Genomic DNA, 18316 nt, shown 5'->3' on the forward strand with positions numbered 1-18316 from the left:
CTGAGCCTGCGCGTCTGGAGCCTGTGCTCCGCAACAAGAGAGGCCGCGATAGTGAGAGGCCCGCGCACCGCGATGAAGAGTGGTCCCCACTTGCCGCAACTAGAGAAAGCCCTCGCACAGAAACGAAGACTCAACACAGTCATAAATAAATAAATAAATAAATAAAAGAACATGAATTTCTTTAAAAAAAAAAAAAAAGAAATAAGGTAGAGAAAGTTACTTTGTAAAAAAAAAAAAAAAAAATATATATATATATATATATATATATATAGATGATTGAGGACACTCTTCTAAATTAAAACCAGTTCTCTTAACTTGCTGTTTAAAAAAAAAACAAAAAAACAAAAAAACTGGCTTACCAGTATTTGAAAATACCAGTGTTCCAGTTTCCATTGACTGCCACCTGTAGACATTACTTAAAGCTGGGTTCATTTGTGATTTACTACTTATAATTTGCTGCCAGCCCTGAACCTGGGGAGATAATTTTAAGTGCCCTCTGGAATAATAACCAGTCATTTGATGTAAATGCAAAGCCAAATCTAGTTACTGGAATTGAAAATAATGAACCCAAGGGCTTATTTTGGATAACTAGGCAGTTGGAGCAGCTGAATACTAAACATTGGTCTGTCTAGTGGTTTCCCCTGTGGCTTCTTAACTCTGTGGGTTATGCATCCTCACCCAAAAGGAAATAGCCTAACATAGCTTCCAGCAGACCTTCTGTTGTGGGGCACCTTTTCACTCAAAAGAGAAGTAGATTAATCATTGAACTAATATAATGGAATATAATAGAAAGAAACACGTAACTTAAAAGTCAGATTTGAATTTTACTACCCCGTGGCCTATAGTTTCTTCTCTGGCCCAAACTATGGTCTTCGTTTGAGCAAACTCGTCAACTATAAGTTAGCAGAGGGTTTCAAAACAGAGCAAGGAAATTATTAGAAAGTGCAAAAATCAGAATAAATAGAAGATAATTTATTTTTGTTTTGTTGTTTAATCCCAAGTGATAAAACAGGAATGTACATAAGTGTAATTGGTAGGTTCAGAATCATTTCAATTAAAGTGCTTCACTCTGTTTTAATTATTCTTTAAGACATATAAAAAGAAAAATCTGAGAAAAAGTAGACACATTTCTAACGATTAACCATATATCTTTAGAAGTTTGGTATAAGAATGAACCAGTATTGGATTTCCTGGGCGAGCTAATCTTATTGCAGTAGAATAAAGGTTTGAGTTTTATTCCTAGTTCACTTACTAACTCATAAGGTGCTATTTATATTTTCTTTTACCTTAAGTCACACTTAATGATAAACTCTCTTCTTTTCTTTCCTGCCAGGCTTCCTGTAGAGGTAGCCTGTGCTTGCTGCTATAATTCCCTTACCACTCACTGTCTTTAATCACTTGCCATTTGACTTTGGCCCCACTTTGCCAACATTCTCTAAAATCTTACTCTTTATGTCACATTGTTGAGAACCAAATCCCGTTGAATTTATGTCTGCAGCATCTGATACGCGCAACTGCCCACCCTAGTGGTATTACGGGAGCTCCCCTCCAGCATAACTCCTAAAGCTATATATTTTACATATTGTTTCATTACTACCAGACACATCTGTCTTGCTCACATCTCTGTTCATGAATGGTGACTATGTTCTCACTGTCTGCGGTGTAAAGTCTGATTTTCTCGGCCTGGCATTTGAGCCAACATTCTCTCCCACTTCTTCTCATCTGCCTTGTACTGCAACCCAATTCCTTTGTGTGTGTTGTAATATCTGTCTGGAGTCCATACACTCTCTTTTCTCCTCTCCAGCCTCATGCTCAAAGCTTATCCTTCTTTCAAAGCCCAGACAGAAGGACATCTCATTCATTAAGCTGCTCTGATCCCTCTAGATGGAAGCAATATTTTATTCCTTTAGATTTTATCTGTACCTCTCTTCTGATATGTTTCATATTCTGTCCTGTGTTATTTGTGTGGGCATCCTATTTTCCTTTCTCAAGGTCAGTCTCTTTTTTTTTTTGAATTTTCGAATTTTATTTTATTTATTTTTTTATACAGCAGGTTCTTATTAGTTATCCATTTTATACATAGTAGTGTATATATGTCAATCCCAATCTCCCAATTCATCCCACCCCCCCACCCCACCACCTGCCACTTGCCCCCCTTGGTGTCTATATGGTTGTTCTCTACATCTGTGTCTCAATTTCTGCCCTGCAGACAGGTTCATCTGTACCATTTTTCTAGGTTCCACATATATGTGTTAATATACGATATTTGTTTTTCTCTTTCTGACTTACTTCACTCTGTATGACAGTCTCTAGATTCATCCACGTCTCTACAAATGTCCCAATTTCGTTCCTTTTTTATGGCTGAGTAATATTCCATTGTATATATGTACCACATCTTTATCCATTCATCTGTCGATGGGCATTTAGGTTGCTTCCATGACCTGACTATTGTAAATAGTGCTGCAATGAACATTGGGGTGCATGTGTCTTTTGGAATTATGCTTTTCTCTGGGTATATGCCCAGTAGTGGGATTGCTGGGTCATATGCTAATTCTATTTTTAGTTTTTTAAGGAACCTCCATACTGTTCTCCATAGTGGCTGTATCAATTTACATTCCCACGCACAGTGCAAGAGGGTTCCCTTTTCTCCACACCCTCTCCAGCATTTGTTGTTTGTAGATTTTCTGATGATGCCCATTCTAACTGGTGTGAAGTGATACCTCATTGTAGTTTTAATTTATATTTCTCTAATAATTAGTGATGTTGAGCAGCTTTTCATGTTCTTCTTGGCCATCTGTATGTCTTCTTTGGAGAATTGTCTATTTACGTCTTCTGCCCATTTTTAGATTGGATTGTTTTTTTTTTTTAATATTGAGCAGCATGAGCTGTTTATATATTTTGGAGATTAATCCTTTGTCCGTTGATTCGTTTGCAAATATTTTCTCCCATTCTGAGGATTGTCTTTTCGTCTTGTTTGTAGTTTCCTCTGCTTTGCAAAAGCTTTTAAGTTTCATTAGGTCCCATTTGTTTATTTTTCTTTTTATTTCCATTACTCTAGGAGGTGGATCAAAAAAGATCTTGCTGTGATTTATGTCAAAGAGTGTTTTTCCTATGTTTTCGTCTAAGAGTATTACAGTGTCCGGTCTTACATTTAGGTCCCTAATCCATTTTGAGTTTCTGTGTATGGTGTTAGGGAGTGTTCTAATTTCATTCTTTTACATGTAGCTGTCCAGTTTTCCCAGCACCACTTATTGAAGAGACTGTCTTTTCTCCATTGTATATCCTTGCCTCCTTTGTCATAGATTAGTTGACCATAGGTGCGTGGGTTTATCTCTGGGCTTTCTATCCTGTTCCATTGATCTATATTTCTGTTTTTGGGCCAGTACCGTATTGCCTTGATTACTGTAGCTTTGTAGTATAGTCTGAAGTCAGGGAGTCTGATTCCTCCAGCTCCTTTTTTTTCCCTCAAGACTGCTTTGGCTTTTCGGGGTCTTTTGTGTCTTCATACAAATTGTAAAATTTTTTGTTCTAGTTCTGTAAAAGAATGCCATTGGTAATTTGATAAGGATTGCATTGAATCTGTAGATTGCTTTGGGTAGTACAGTCATTTTCACAATATTGATTCTTACAATCCAAGAACATGGTATATCTCTCCATCTGTTGGTATCATCTTTAATTTCTTTCATCAGTGTCTAATAGTTTTCTGCATACAGGTCTTTTCTCTCCCTAGGTAGGTTTATTCCTAGGTATTTTATTCTTTTTGTTGCAAGGGTAAATGGGAGTGTTTCCTTAATTTCTCTTTCAGATTTTTCATCATTAGTGTATAGGAATGCAAGAGATTTCTGTGCATTAATTTTGTATTCTGCTGCTTTACCAAGTTCATTGATTAGTTCTAGCAGTTTTCTGGTGGCATCTTTAGGATTCTCTATGTATAGTATCATGTCATCTGCAAACAGTGACAGTTTTACTTCTTCTTTTCCAATTTGTATTCCTTTTATTTCTTTTTCTTCTCTGATTGCCACGGCTAGGACTTCCAAAACTATGTTGAATAATAGTGGTGAGAGTGGACATCCTTGTCTTGTTCCTGATCTTAGAGGAAATGCTTTCAGTTTTTCACCATTGAGAATGATGTTTGCTGTGGGTTTGTCATATATGGCCTTTATTATGTTGAAGTAGGTTCCCTCTATGCCCACTTTCTGGAGAGACTTATCATAAATGGGTGTCGAATTTTGTCAAAACATTTTTCTGCATCTATTGAGATGATCATATGGTTTTTATTCTTGAATTTGTTAATATGGTTTATCACATTGATTGATTTGCGTATATTGAAGAATGCTTGCATCCCTGGGATAAATCCCATTTGATCATGGTGTATGATCCTTTTAATGTTTTGTTGGATTCTGTTTGCTAGTATTTTGTTGAGGGTTTTTGCATCTATATTCTTCAGTGATATTGGTCTGTAATTTTCTTTTTTTGTAGTATCTTTGTCTGGTTTTGGTATCAGGGTGATGGTGGCCTCATAGAATGAGTTTGGGAGTGTTCTTTCCTCTGCAGTTTTTTGGAAGAGTTTGAGAAGGATGGATGTTAGCTCTTCTCAAAACGTTTGATAGAATTCGCCTGTGAAACCATGTGGTCCTGAACTTTTTTTTGTTGGAAGATTGTTAATCACAGTTTCAATTTCATTACTTGTGATTGGTCTGTTCATATTTTCTGTTTCTTCCTGGTTCAGTCTTGGAAGGTTATACCTTTCTAAGAATTTGTCCATTTCTTCCAGGTTGTCCATTTTATTGGCATAGAGTTGCTTGTAGTAGTCTCTTAGGATGCTTTGTATTTCTGTGGTGTCTGTTGTAACTTCTCCTTTTTCATTTCTAATATCCTTGATTTGAGTCCTATCCCTCTTTTTCTTGATGAGTTTGGCTAATGGTTTACCAATTTTGTTTATCTTCTCAAAGAACCAGCTTTTAATTTTATTGATCTTTGCTATTGTTTTCTTTGTTTCTTTTTCATTTATTTCTGCTCTGATCTTTATGATTTCTTTCCTCTGCTAACTTTGGGTTTTGTTTTTTCTTCTTTCTCTAGTTCCTTTAGGTGTAAGGTTAGATTGTTTATTTGAGATTTTTCTTGTTTCTGGAGGTAGGCTTGTATTGCTATAAACTTCCCTCTTAGAACTGCTTTTGCTGCATCCAGGAGGTTTTTGATCGTTTTTGTTGTAATTTGTCTCTAGGTACTTTTTGGTTTCCTCTTTGATTTCTTCAGTGATCTCTTGGTTATTTAGTAACGTATTGTTTAGCCTCCATGTGTTTTTTTTTTTTTATGTTTTTTCCCTGTAATGGATTTCTAATCTCATAGCGTTGTGGTCAGAAAAGATGCTTGATATGATTTCAATTTTCTTAAATTTACTGAGGCTGGATTTGTGACCCAAGATGTGATCTATCCTGGAGAATGTTCCGTGTGCACTTGAGAAAAAAGTGTGTTCTGTTGTTTTTGGATGGAATGTCCTATAAATATCAATTAAATCTGTCTGGTCTATTGTGTCATTTAAAGCTTGTGTTTCCTTATTGATTTTCTGTTTGGATGATCTGTCCATTGGTGTAAGTGAGGTGTTAAAGTCCCCCACTATTATTGTGTTACTGTCGATTTCCTCTTTTATAGCTGTTAGCAGTTGCCTTATGTATTGAGGTGCTCCTATGTTGGGTGCATATATATTTATAATTGTTATATCTTCTTCTTGGATTGATCCCTTGATCATCATGTAGTGTCCTTCCTTGCCTCTTGTAACATTCTTTCTTTTAAAGTCTATTTTATCTGATATGAGTATTGCTACTCCAGCTTTCTTTTGATTTCCATTTGCATGGAATATCTTTTTCTATCCCCTCACTTTCAGTCTGTCTGTGTCCCTAGGTCTGAAGTGGGTCTCTTGTAGACAGCATATATATGGGTCATGTTTTTGTATTCATTCAGTGAGCCTGTGTCTTTTGGTTGGAGCATTTAATCCATTCACGTTTAAGGTAGTTATCGATATGTATGTTCCTATGACCATTTTCTTAATTGTTTTAGGTTTGTTTTTGTAGGTCCTTTTCTTCTCTTGTGTTTCCCACCTAGAGAAGTTCCTTTAGCATTTGTTGTAGAGCTGGTTTGGTGGTGCTGAATTCTCTTAGCTTTTGCTTGTCTGTAAAGCTTTTGATTTCTCCATCGAATCTGAGTGAGATCCTTGCTAGGTAGAGTAATCTCGGTTGTAGGTTCTTCCCTTTCATCACTTTAAATATGTCATGCCACTCCCTTCTGGCTTGTAGAGTTTCTGCTGAGAAATCAGCTGTTAACCTTATGTGGGAGTTCCCTTGTATGTTATTTGTCGTTTTTCCCTTGCTGCTTTCAGTAATTTTTCTTTGTCTTTAATTTTTGCCACTTTGATTACTATGTGTCTCAGCATGTTTCTCCTTGGGTTTATCCAGTATGGGACTCTCTGCACTTCCTGGACTTCGGTAGCTATTTCTTTTCCCATGTTAGGGAAGTTTTCGACTATAATCTCTTCAAATATTTTCTCTGGTCCTTTCTCTCTCTCTTCTCCTTCTGGGACCCCTATAATGCGAATGTTGTTGTGTTTAATGTTGTCCCAGAGGTCTCATAGGCTGTCTTCATTTCTTTTCATTCTTTTTTCTTTCGAGTGTTCTGCAGCAGTGAATTCCACCATTCTGTCTTCCAGGTCACTTATCCGTTCTTCTGCCTCAGTTATTCTGCTATTGATTCCTTCTAGTGTAGTTTTCATTTCAGTTATTGTATTGTTCATCTCTGTTTGTTTGTTCTTTAATTCTTCTAGGTGTTTGTTAAACACTTCTTGCATCTTCTCCATCTTTGCCTCCATTCTTTTTCCGAGGTCCTGGATCATCTTCACTATCATTATTCTGAATTCTTTTTCTGGAAGGTTGCCTATCTCCACTTCATTTAGTTGTTTTTCTGGGGTTTTATCTTGTTCCTGCATCTGGTACATAGCTCTCTGCCTTTTCATCTTGTCTATCTTTCTGTGAATGTGGTTTTTGTTCCACAGGCTGCAGGATTGTAGTTCTTCTTGCTTCTGCTGTCTCCCCTCTGGTGCATTAGGCTATATAAGAGGCTTGTGCAAGTTTCCTGATGGGAGGGACTGGTGATGGGTGGAGCTGGCTGTTGCTGTGGTGAACAGAGCTCAGTAAAACTTTAATCTGCTTGTCTGCTGATGGGTGGGGCTGGGTTCCCTCCCTGTTGGTTGTTTGGCCTGAGGCAACCCAACACTGGAGCCTACCCAGGCTCTTTCGTGGGGCTAATGATGGACTCTGGGAAGGCTCACGCCAAGGAGTACTTCCCAGAACTTCTGCTGCCAGTGTCCTTGTCCCCACAGTGAGCCACAGCCACCCCCCACCTCTGCAGGAGACCCTCCAACACTAGCAGGTAGGTCTGGTTCAGTCTCCCCTGGGGTCACTGCTCCTTCCCCTGGGTCTTGATGTGCACACTACTTTGTGTATGCCTTCCAAGAGTGGAGTCTGTTTCCCCCAGTCCTTTCGAAGTCGTACAATCAAATGTCACTAGGCTTCAAAGTCTAATTCTCTAGGAATTCTTCCTCCCGTTGTTGGACCCTCTGGTTCGGAAGCCTGACGTGGGGCTTAGAACCTTCACTCCAGTGCGTGGGCTTCTGTGGTATAAGTGTTCTCCAGTTTGTGAGTCACCCAACCAGCAGTTATGGGATTTGATTTTATTGTGATTGCGCCCCTCCTACCATCTCATTGTGTCTTCTCCTTTGTCTTTGGATGTGAGGTATCTTTTTTGGTGAGTTCCAGTGTCTTCCTGTCAATGATTGTTCAGCAGTTAGTTGTGATTCCGGTGCTCTTGCAACAGGGAGTGAGAGCACGTCTTTCTACTCCACCATCTTGAACCAATCTCAATGTCCCATTTGTTAAAATCAGGCCTCACTGCACACCTTAGCCTTCAGTTAGGACCACAGAATGGCTACACCTTGGAAAAGCACCACTCCCTAAAGAAGAGTCATGCCCTAGCACTAAGAACAAAACCTAAAATAGAGCAATCCTAACAATAAAATCAAGTCTAAGTCTCGTTCTTTTTTAATTTCACAGTCCCAGTGTGTAGTTCAGTGTTTTGTACCTTTTATAAGCCACATACATTTTGGATAAACGAATGAACTAGCTAATATTAATAAATGTAGAACATTTCCTGAAAGATGTTTTAGACTATAGATTCATTACTCTTGTTTATATTCTTCTTACCTTTCTTAGTTATTTCCATGCATCTTAGATTTAACAATGATCTGTTCAGACACCTGATTGCCACAAGTATTTTGAACGCTTTTAGGTAGTTACATCTATTCTAACCCTTTAAGTAATGAACTTTGCCGCATGTAATCTTCGTAAATCAAACCATTAAGGCTTCTTTTTAAAAAAATAGCTTCCAGTAAAGGAGGGGTAAATGAGAAGCTGATGACCATATTCTTTTCAAGATGGTAGAAAAGTCCAAGCACATTTTGCATGGCAGATTCTGTAATGAGCCCTCCAGTGTGAACACAAGAACCACCAAGAGTGTTCTTATACAACACTGGTTACAGCCACCCTACCGAAGTGTGTATTATACCTCACTACAGTGATACTGGACCTTTCTGGAACTCAGCCATCCAGTCATCTTAACTCATCAAACCACCGAGCTCTAAGAACAAAAGGCCAGTGTATATAGCACATACAGATGAGCATCAAAGAGTTACCAATGTGAGATGACAGGTCTTATTTTACATGGTTCCAGTGAACATCCTTTGGCTCTGCTTAGCCGTCTTCTCAAAGGAACATTCCTTGATGAACATTCTGTCCCCCACCCTAGCCCAAGGCTGAGTTAGAAGTACCAACTTTCTATTTCCAGAGTAATGCTCAGAATAATTGCCTGTTAGTTCGGTTCCATGTCTGCCTCTTCCACAAAGTCCAGAGCTCCTTGAGGACAAGAACTATGTATTATATATCTTTGTATCCCCAGCATTTTACAGTGTTTGACATACGTTAAACATCAATATTTATTGAATGACCAAAGTTGTTTTTTGCCTTTGAAGGAACGGTAGATTTTTAAGTAGCATATTAAAAAGGAGAGAAAGCAGTTTGAAACAGGCACACAACAACAACAAATAATAGTATGCCAGGTGACAAAAATGGTATGAGAAAGACTGAAAACAGTCTGGGATAACTTCATTTTGGAGAGAAAAAACATAGAGTACTTGAACAGTTTCTAAAAACATTGCTGAATGCTAGCACAGTACTATAGTTTATGTTACTTTTGTTGACTTAGGGCCATCAAATAAAGATTGAAATATTTTCTGAATATTTTGTATAAAGATGCAGTCAGGTATGTAATGCATTTTGTAAAGATTTCCTTGTTAAGTTGTTTTAAAAAGAAAACGTCTGGTTTTTAATAGGATAGGTCCTTAGCTATCTCAAATAATTCAGTTCTGAGGGTTCTACATAGCCAAGGTCTTGCTGTGTGAGGATAGTATAAGTATGTCTGGACCTTGATTTATTGGTGAGTAGTGGTCATTCAATCTACCTAATAAGCATCTCACACTGTATAGGTACTCTGGGGATAGAAACACACACACACACACACACACACACACACACACACACACACACGATCAGAAGACAAGGTTAGAGCCATCAAAGACTCAATTTTTCCAGATACAGGAAGTTTTTTTAATCAGAAGTCCTGGGATAATGTTATTACAACTTCATCACCTAGTCCTCTACCCTTATGCAAGCATGCAGTGTTCATCAAACATTGAGTACCCCTGTGGACCAGGCTCTATGCTGGGTGCTGGATGCTGGATGATGGAGGCACAGTGAGTGCTTGTAGGCTAGAGGAGGCCAGACCCTGGAGGACCATGTCTCCACAAGGCTTCTGTCTCTTTGCAGAATAAGTATGGGGAAGATTTTCTCCCATTAGAGGCAAATATGTCTTTATTCTTCCTAATGTTAAACAGTTTATGAGAAACAAAAAGATTCATAAATCTTCAACCCTAAATTAAAGCATGTTTTAAATAGCTAAAAATGTAAGACTTATACAAGCCTCTCTCCTGTTCTTGACTAGAGTTCCCCATCATCAGCTTGCTTGTAAATAAAAGGGAACAGATAATCTGAGATCTTGCTTCACTTGTCCTTTTGGGTTACCGAGGTTTGCATGTGACTGGGCTTTGGACAGTCCTTCATGGCTTGACAGACGGCCTCCCTCCAGCAAAGGACAGGGAACCATGAAGATTGAATACTGCTTCGTTATAGTTTCCCAGATCACAACTGAGAAAAGAAAGAATGTGCTCAGCTCCACTCCTCAGTAGAGCCAGATGCCCAGTAAAGCAGAAACAGTATACCTGTAAAGTTGCCAAGGCAACGTCAAGGGTAGAGGGAAGAGTAGACAGAATGATTTATGAAGGTTTCTTGCCATAAGAACGGGTCTAAAAATATACTTCCATGTCTTTTTCCTCTCAAGGATAAATGCCACAGGATTTATCCAGGGAATTGTGATGCATAAAGCTTGAGACCTTATCAGAGCTCAAGGAGACCAGGGGTAAAGGGCAAGGAGAAGGGAAACAGAAGCAACAAATGAGAAAATGTGCTCCTGGTGTGCTTTTAATCTTCTGTTGAACTGATGCAGTTTTGCAGATGTAAAACTGACTTTTTTTGGAAACATGCAAATGTTGTATATTTAAAATGTGCCTATTTTTTTTTTAAAGACCATTTACTGGGGTAAAATGAAGATACTTAGTTTCCGTATTTAAAAAAAATTTCCTCTGAGCTTCTACTTTAATATTAGTGGATTTGCAAAGGCAATCACAGATCAGCATGTGGAATAACGTGCTGTCATGGCAGCAGAGTTTGAGTTGCATTTTATTTATGAACAGTTTAGAAAGACGCTCTTGGAGCAGATAGAGTTGGCTTATCTTAACACCCTTTCTGGGCTCACTGCAGTTAGCTGGAGTTACTGGATGTCCACATGGATTTTCACTTTCATGAATTATACATGATTCTATCAGTTTCATATTTCTGCGTAACAAATGATCATGGATATAGCAGCTTAAAACAGCACACATTTATTAGCTCACAGCTTCTGTGGGTCAGGAGTACAGGCACAGTTTAGCTGGGTCTCACTAGGTTGTAATCAAGGTGTCTATCAGGCTGTGATCTTATCTTCAGGCTCAACTGAGGGAGAGTCTACTTCCAAGTTCACTTAGGCTGGAGACTCAGGTTGGGACCATTGACCTAAATAATCATCAGCTAAATGAAATGAAGGAAAAGTAAAATTAAACAAGATAAACATTTCCTTTCCCTGGGATGCTTATTATCTACTTCTCTGGTAGAAGTTGTCAACTCCTTGGGAAAATAAATTGCACCTCACTGTGAGGGTTGAGGGAATGCCTGTTTCATGTGAGCCTCAGAACCACTCTGGGAAGGTGTGGGACTTTCCCAGGGCCACCATGCTGCAGTTGGTTTCACATTTAGAGACGGTCTCCTAACCCTGCTGTCTTTCCCAGGCATAATGCTTTTACACAAAATCTCTTTATTATTATTATTTTTTCATCCAGCTTAAATAGACATAGTTTCTTTAACCTTTCTTCCTCGGGACTTTAGTCCTAATCTTTTCAGTGATTGCTGATTGTTATAACTTTCTAATTTTTTCTTCTTCACATGCCCTATTTTAGCAAGGTGTTAAATGGAACACAGGACAAAGCAGACCCATATTCTTGGGTGTTGTAGACTTTATCACACTGCATATTCAGCTCTATCTAGTCAGTACCTACAAGTCTTTGATGCTGCCTTAACCTCTTTCTTTTTTTTTTAAATTTTTTTTTCTATTTTTTACTGTATTTATTTATTTATTTTTGGCTGTGTTGGGTCTTTGTTGCTGCGCGCAGGCTTTTTCTAGTTGCAGCGAGCAGGGGTTACTCTTTGTTGGCGGTGCACGGGCTTCTCATTGCGGTGGCTTCTCTTGTTGCGGAGCACCGGATCTAGGTGCACGGGTTTCAATGGTTGTGGCGCATGGGATCAGTAGTTGTGGCTCGTGGGCTCTAGAGAACAGGCTCAGTAGTTGTGGTGCATGGGCTTAGTTGTTCTGCGGCATGTGGGATCTTCCCGGACCAGGGCATGAACCTGTGTCCCCTGCACTGGCAGGTGAATTCTTAACCACTGCGCCACCAGGGAAGCCCAACCTCTTCTTTCAAGGGCTTGAATAAGGCAGAATATATCTTAAGGAGTCAAACCCTTCTTAAGCGTTATGTGCTCACTCTGTTTTACAGCACATCTTTTCCAGGAGTCTAATTTGGGAATTGTTTGTGCTCTGAAGGATACGGGAGAAGGCTCTTACTGTCACGAGGGCCAGAAACAGGGCTGGCTCCTCACAGACAGGGCCTCACAGGGCCATTCTGAGTGACTCCTCATTAAGCCCTCTGGTATTCTAGTTCCCTGCTCACAGGAGTGATTCTTCACTTTCCACAGTTGACCTGTTGTACTATAGTCTTCCCTCCTCTCTTCTGTGATCCAGAGGGGTCATTGAGTTTTCAATCTATTAACCCACCCCTCCTACCTAGTTTCTTCTCAGACCTGTACTTAATTTCTTCCTGTTTACTCATTAATTAATGAGAAGACTGTACCAAGTTAAAGTTCAGCATCTTCAGAACACCTGATGACACAGTCCCTAAGGCTGCCCTTGAATAACTGATGCAGTATTCTTTGAGCAGTGACCTGTTAGAGTGCCCATCTGGATCGGATGAAAAGCCTTCTGACTTATTAATTTTTGTTTCCAGGTTGATATAGGACATTTTATAATTTATTTTTACCAACGCTAGATTAGTCTTTACTGTTTGTTTTTGAATTTGTTTTTCCTTAGCCCCAGCACCTGTGGAGATAGTATTGATATGTCTATAGATGTCAGGAATATCCACTTTATGTTTCAAACCACACACCCCACAGTTTTCTGATCTAATTTTTAGGTACTTCATCAGGCCCTCATATATTTTCAAAAATAATTGCTAGTGACCCTGATGAAACTAGGCCAGGTATTCCTAGGTTTAAGGCAGTCCGGTTTGCAATGTGCAGCCCTCCTAATTTAAGGGGGGAATCTTTAACTAGATGCTCCCCTTCGGGGTGGCTTCTTGCCCTTCCACCCTGGGGCTACACACACTGATGATAAGATCCCAGTGGACTTATCTTTAACAGTCAGTGATAAAAATAAGTACAGTGTTAAAAACATCCATCTTTCAGTATCACTTATTTAGAGCTTCCTCTCCTTTTCTAATGAAAGACTACTGTTTTCCTTTTGCTATTTTGTTCCTTAATGCTTTTCAGCAGCGTTCTCATGTTGCACCCTTGATGCCATGAGCCTGAGCTCTGGAGGCTGGATGACCGGTGTTCAGCTCTTTGCCCAGCCTCCACCTGTGAAATAAGATGAATAATAATATTGACCTCACAGAGTTGAAGTGAGCATTACGTGCTCTAATTTGTAAAATTGCTTTGTTATAAACTTTAAACACATAGATAGATAGATTCAAATGGCAAGTACTGATTGTTGATATTTGTGCTCAGAATTGCTAAATGCCATGTCTTAATGATGTTAGCCAGAATGCCCAGTAAGACTGTAAAATTAATAGGTTATTAAATGAACAACTCTCACTCTCTAAATGTTTTTCTATTTCTACTTTTCTCATTCTCTATTTGTGTCTCTATTTCTTTTAATGCTCACCATTCTCTTTCCCAACTCTGGTCGCTTTCTATAACTGGATATAGTAGAGAAGCATGTTTTAATTTTTGTATTACCTATGGTAGCTATATAATCTTAAGTAAAACTAAAGGTGTAGAATGTTTATTTTTATCTCTTTAAAAAACTCACATAGTTTCTTTTTTTTCACTTGTCAATTCATTCTATAATCTTTTGTCCCCAGTGGATCAGCAGTTTTCAGTAGAAAATCTTTTTTCCTCTATTGCTTTATGCTTTTGTTGCTGGGGAGTTAGCAGGGCTACCAAAGCACTTCAAATTCAGGCAAGTCTTTTCCTCTTTCTTTTAGAAATGGATTTTGTTGAATTCTATGTTCAGTTTGTCCCCAGAAACTTACTGAAAAGTATACGGTACAGATATGAATGTTCATAAATACAGAATAACAAAGTGAGTACTCTATTTTGGTGACTTTTTTAAAATAATGGAAAATGTGGGATCATTCATAGCATGAGGAGGGGAATTTTGAGAATTTTAGGCACCTCAGAATCAGACTGTCAATTACAAGCTTTAGGTTTGTTTTTTTAATGGCCAAGCGTAACCACCTCAGCTCAACTGTACCTCCTCTTGCCTCACAGCCCTAGGCTGACTGCTTCTTCTGTGCTTTTCTCTACCTCCCTAAAGAGTCCACTTAGTCAGGTTGTGACTATTGACTGAGCACTTTGTGTTAGTCCAGATTCGTGATTGCAAATGACAGACCATGAGTCACGGCAAACCAATCCATTTAAAGTGGGTGTTGGGGGGAGAAGGTTTACTGAAAGCATGCCCAGTAACCAGGAAGGATGGAGTTAGTGCATCCTTCCACATTTGTGCCTTTGCGAAGGGTCCACAGCCCAAGCTCCTTCCCTCTTCAACCCGTGCAACCAGCTGGAAAGGCTGTGTGCTGTTTCCTCGGGCCTCAAAGCAGGCCCCGTCCTTCGCTCACATTGCCCTCCTTTCCTCCTCTTGCCCACTTTGGTCTGGTTAACTCCTGCTTACTCTCCCAGACATCTTCCTGACTCCCAGCCTGAGATGCATACCTTTTATGTGTTTTCATAAAATTCTGTGCACAGGACCCTTCTACGCACTTATCAAAACTGTCTGGTGATTGCTTGTTTACTTGTCTGTTTCCCAGCTAGACTTCGGCCTTCTAGAGGGTGGGAGCTGTGTCTGAATCATGCTTCCATTCTTTGTCCACAGTCTCATTCATAAACAGAGAGAAGCATTTGTTGAATGAGTGAGCATAGGATCTTTGTTCATGTTGGTGACTTTGCTTTCTGGGCTGATCTCTGTTCATGCTGGTGGCTTTGCTTTGACAAATACCAAAGCCTTTTCCCCTAATGACATAAAAGTGCTACTTCTGATGTTCTTCATTTTGAAACAGGACTGGATATGATCCCCTTCCACAAACATATTCAGTAAAGAAATGTGAATACGCATGCAAAAAACGCTTTAGGTCAGTTGTTGTTTAGGTAGTAGTCAAAGTTTTGTGCAATTTCTAGATATAAATAATGACTTAAAATATACTTATAAAATGTATAAGTGACCTTACTTAATGGGCAACCAGATCAACTGTGTAGTTGATATGAACAGAGTGTCAGGAGCAGGTCAGGAAGGTGTCTGACAATACACATTCATTTTTAGTGGCTTATTTTTCATCTTTTCTGCATTGAATACAATTATTTTGATGAGCAGTCTGACAACCTTGTAAGTTAGCTGAAAAAATTGTACTGATATATGCTAACTTATATGCTAACTCGTCCTTTCTTTTTCAGGGGTAAACATAGTGTTAGAATCTTTAATAACTGTTTAATATAGTTATTTTTCATTTGCTCTAAGGTTGAAATATGCTTGTTGGCTCATCAAAGACTCTGATGTGAGGGTTCCACAAAACATATTAGGGTACCTTCCGTTCCTCTCTAACAGTTTAATAACCAGCTTTGATTTGACTCCTCAGTGGCTGTAAATCCATGAAAATCATTCACAACAATAGTTTTGGGAGGCAGAAACAAAAAGCTGCTCTCTCTTCTTGTATGTAGTTGTTTTCTTTTAGGATATATAACTTGAATCTAGTATTCCGAGCCTGTGTAATGCTGAACCATTTTAGTGGCACTTGGCTATGATTCTAATAATTCTTGTCATCAGAAACAAATGATTTCACCAGAAAGGAAAATGAGAGCTGGTTTTACGGATGACATACTCATGCGTTCTCTGTTCTTCTCCCTCTCTCTTGTTTTTCAGTGAGCATGTTTTTGAACACATTAACGCCGAAGTTCTACGTGGCCCTGACAGGCACTTCCTCACTAATATCAGGGCTTATTTTGGTAAGTGGTGGAATCCCTCCCATTTAAAAACATGCTGATTACTAATATATATGTTACATATGTACAGGAAAAAATTCTGGAAGAGTATACACCAGCAGCTTACAGTGACTGCGTGTGTGTATATGTTGGATAGGGGACTGATACAGGCCTTTCACTCTCCAGGTTATATGTTTTTAAAATATTGGAAAAAAGATTTTTTTAAACAATTATATACTGCTTTTGTTGAAGGAAAAAACAAAATGGAAACAAAATGGAAAATAAAGGAAGACATAATTCTGTGTCAAATTCTAATGTCTAAGATACTATAAAGTAAGTGTGACTCAGTTAAACTAAAATGTTTTTCATTACCCTTTTCAAAATGGATTATTGGACATAATCAAGATCAGTAGAAATATAGCTCAGTTTCTTTAAATATATTGACATGGATGTGGCAGTTCTAAGCTTTTTCCCCCTTCATTTCCTTTTCTTTTAAAATTTACATATATTTCCCTATTGCTTCCTTGAAAAAAAATCCCCAGTAGGCAAAAAGCAATATGATAATCACCCCTATGTCTCCATTGCCTTATGTGCTAAAATAGTTATAGATGTAATAAGTTATAACACCTGCAGTAGTTTTCTTTAATTTAAGTGACCTTAGAGGGGGCCATCTGAACTAGTAGAATCACTCTAATATAATTAAATTTATATTAAGGACCTTTAAGGGGAAAGAGGTTTTAGAAAGCTTTTTTTCCTCTATACATAATGCTGTGATTACTAATTATTATAGAGACATGGACAAGAAACAGTACAATGAGGTAACTGCTAGCGCTGTTTCCATTTTACTAATACATAAGCTGGATAGGAAGTAACCTGTCTTAGGTCACAGAGCTGGCAAGTGGCAGAGCAGGATTTCAACCCAGGCTGGCTTGCACCAGAGCCTGTGCTTTTGTCACTCACTTCACTGCCTCTCTGGTTAAGTTCTCAGCTGTTTTTCCAGCTTGCTGAACAAATGGCAAGTCTGGATTTTATTCTAGTAGTATTTTGGTGTGGGTTCACTAGGCTATAAATTAATTACCAGAATGCAGGGTGAGCTAAGCCTAACAGTCGTTTTCCCTTCTCACTTAGAGATGGTGATGCCCCATCTCCTTGCTTCTCTTCTCCTCCAAATAAAGGGGTTTCTTTAGACCATGACCACCTTTGCAGATCCAGGCTTGTGAGGCTTTCTCCCTGTGTGTGGAGTGCAGCTGCTGAAGCCTGATGATCACTGCCGTGTTGTTTTATGATATATTTGCCTTGCTGCATTCCTAGGAAGCAGAGGATACTCCTGACTAATGTAAAACTTTGAGCAAAGGAAAACCTCTGATGTGTGAAGATTTTGAAAGGCCTTCTCAAAAATGCTTGGTCTGTCATATATACACTACCAAATATAAAATGGATGGCTAGTGGGAAGCTGCTGCATAGCACAGGGAGATCAGCTCGATGCTTTGTGACGACCTAGAGGGGTGAGAGGGAGGCTCAAGAGGGAGGGAGTATGGGGCTATACGTATACATATAGCTGATTCACTTTGTTGTACAGCAGAAACTAACACAACATTGTAAAGCAATTATACTCCAATAAAGATGTAAAAAAATAAAAATATAGTGTAAAGAACACTAAATCACCTCTAAAAAAATTTAAAAATAGAAAAATAAAAATAAAAGAGTGGATATATGTATATGTATAACTGATTCACTTTGCTCTACAGCAGAAACTAACACAACACTTTAAATCAACTAAACTCCAATAAAAATTTTAAAAATAATAATATATTAAAAAAATTTTTTGGTCTGTACTGAAGGCAAAGTCACTACCATGTGGGAATAGCTCTTGATAGCTTTAGGCTCCTGCTTTAGAGATTGTTGACACTGGTGGTATCCAGCCCTTGGGGACTCAGCTTTGCTAGCCCTTGAAATGCACCCAGGGCTGAGCTTTCTCTTCAGCCACTGTTCTTTTCTGCCAAGTGCATTTCATGGAGAGGCAGCACTGAGGTCAAGGGTCAGGTGCTTTGCAGAATAGCTGTGTGCATAGAACTGCTTAGTGGTTTGTTTCCTGGCACCAGAGAGATAATTACCTAACTACTCTCCCCTGAGCAATGTCAAGGGAGCCAGGCGGTGAATACTGAAAGTGCAGGGCTGGCCCTGAGGAATTTGTTTGGGGACCTCAGGATTCCTATGCTGGAGACTGAAATGATCATGCAATGTGATGTCTTAGGCGAAGA

General features: G+C 38.9%; 1 protein-coding gene across 9 annotated transcripts in view; it reads left to right on the forward strand.

The window, feature by feature from the left end:
• ST7 (suppression of tumorigenicity 7) overlaps nt 1–18316 on the forward strand; it is a 298480-nt gene that overhangs the window by 125998 nt on the left and 154166 nt on the right. For all 9 annotated transcript variants that reach the window (XM_082472341.1, XM_082472342.1, XM_082472346.1 and 6 more), the window contains exon 2: nt 15997–16079. In XM_082472341.1, coding sequence (XP_082328467.1) covers nt 15997–16079 — 83 coding nt within the window. The remainder of the gene's footprint in view (nt 1–15996; nt 16080–18316) is intronic.

Source organism: Balaenoptera physalus, assembly GCF_965194825.1.
Source record: "Balaenoptera physalus genome assembly, chromosome: 8".
Classification (NCBI taxonomy): domain Eukaryota; kingdom Metazoa; phylum Chordata; class Mammalia; order Artiodactyla; family Balaenopteridae; genus Balaenoptera; species Balaenoptera physalus.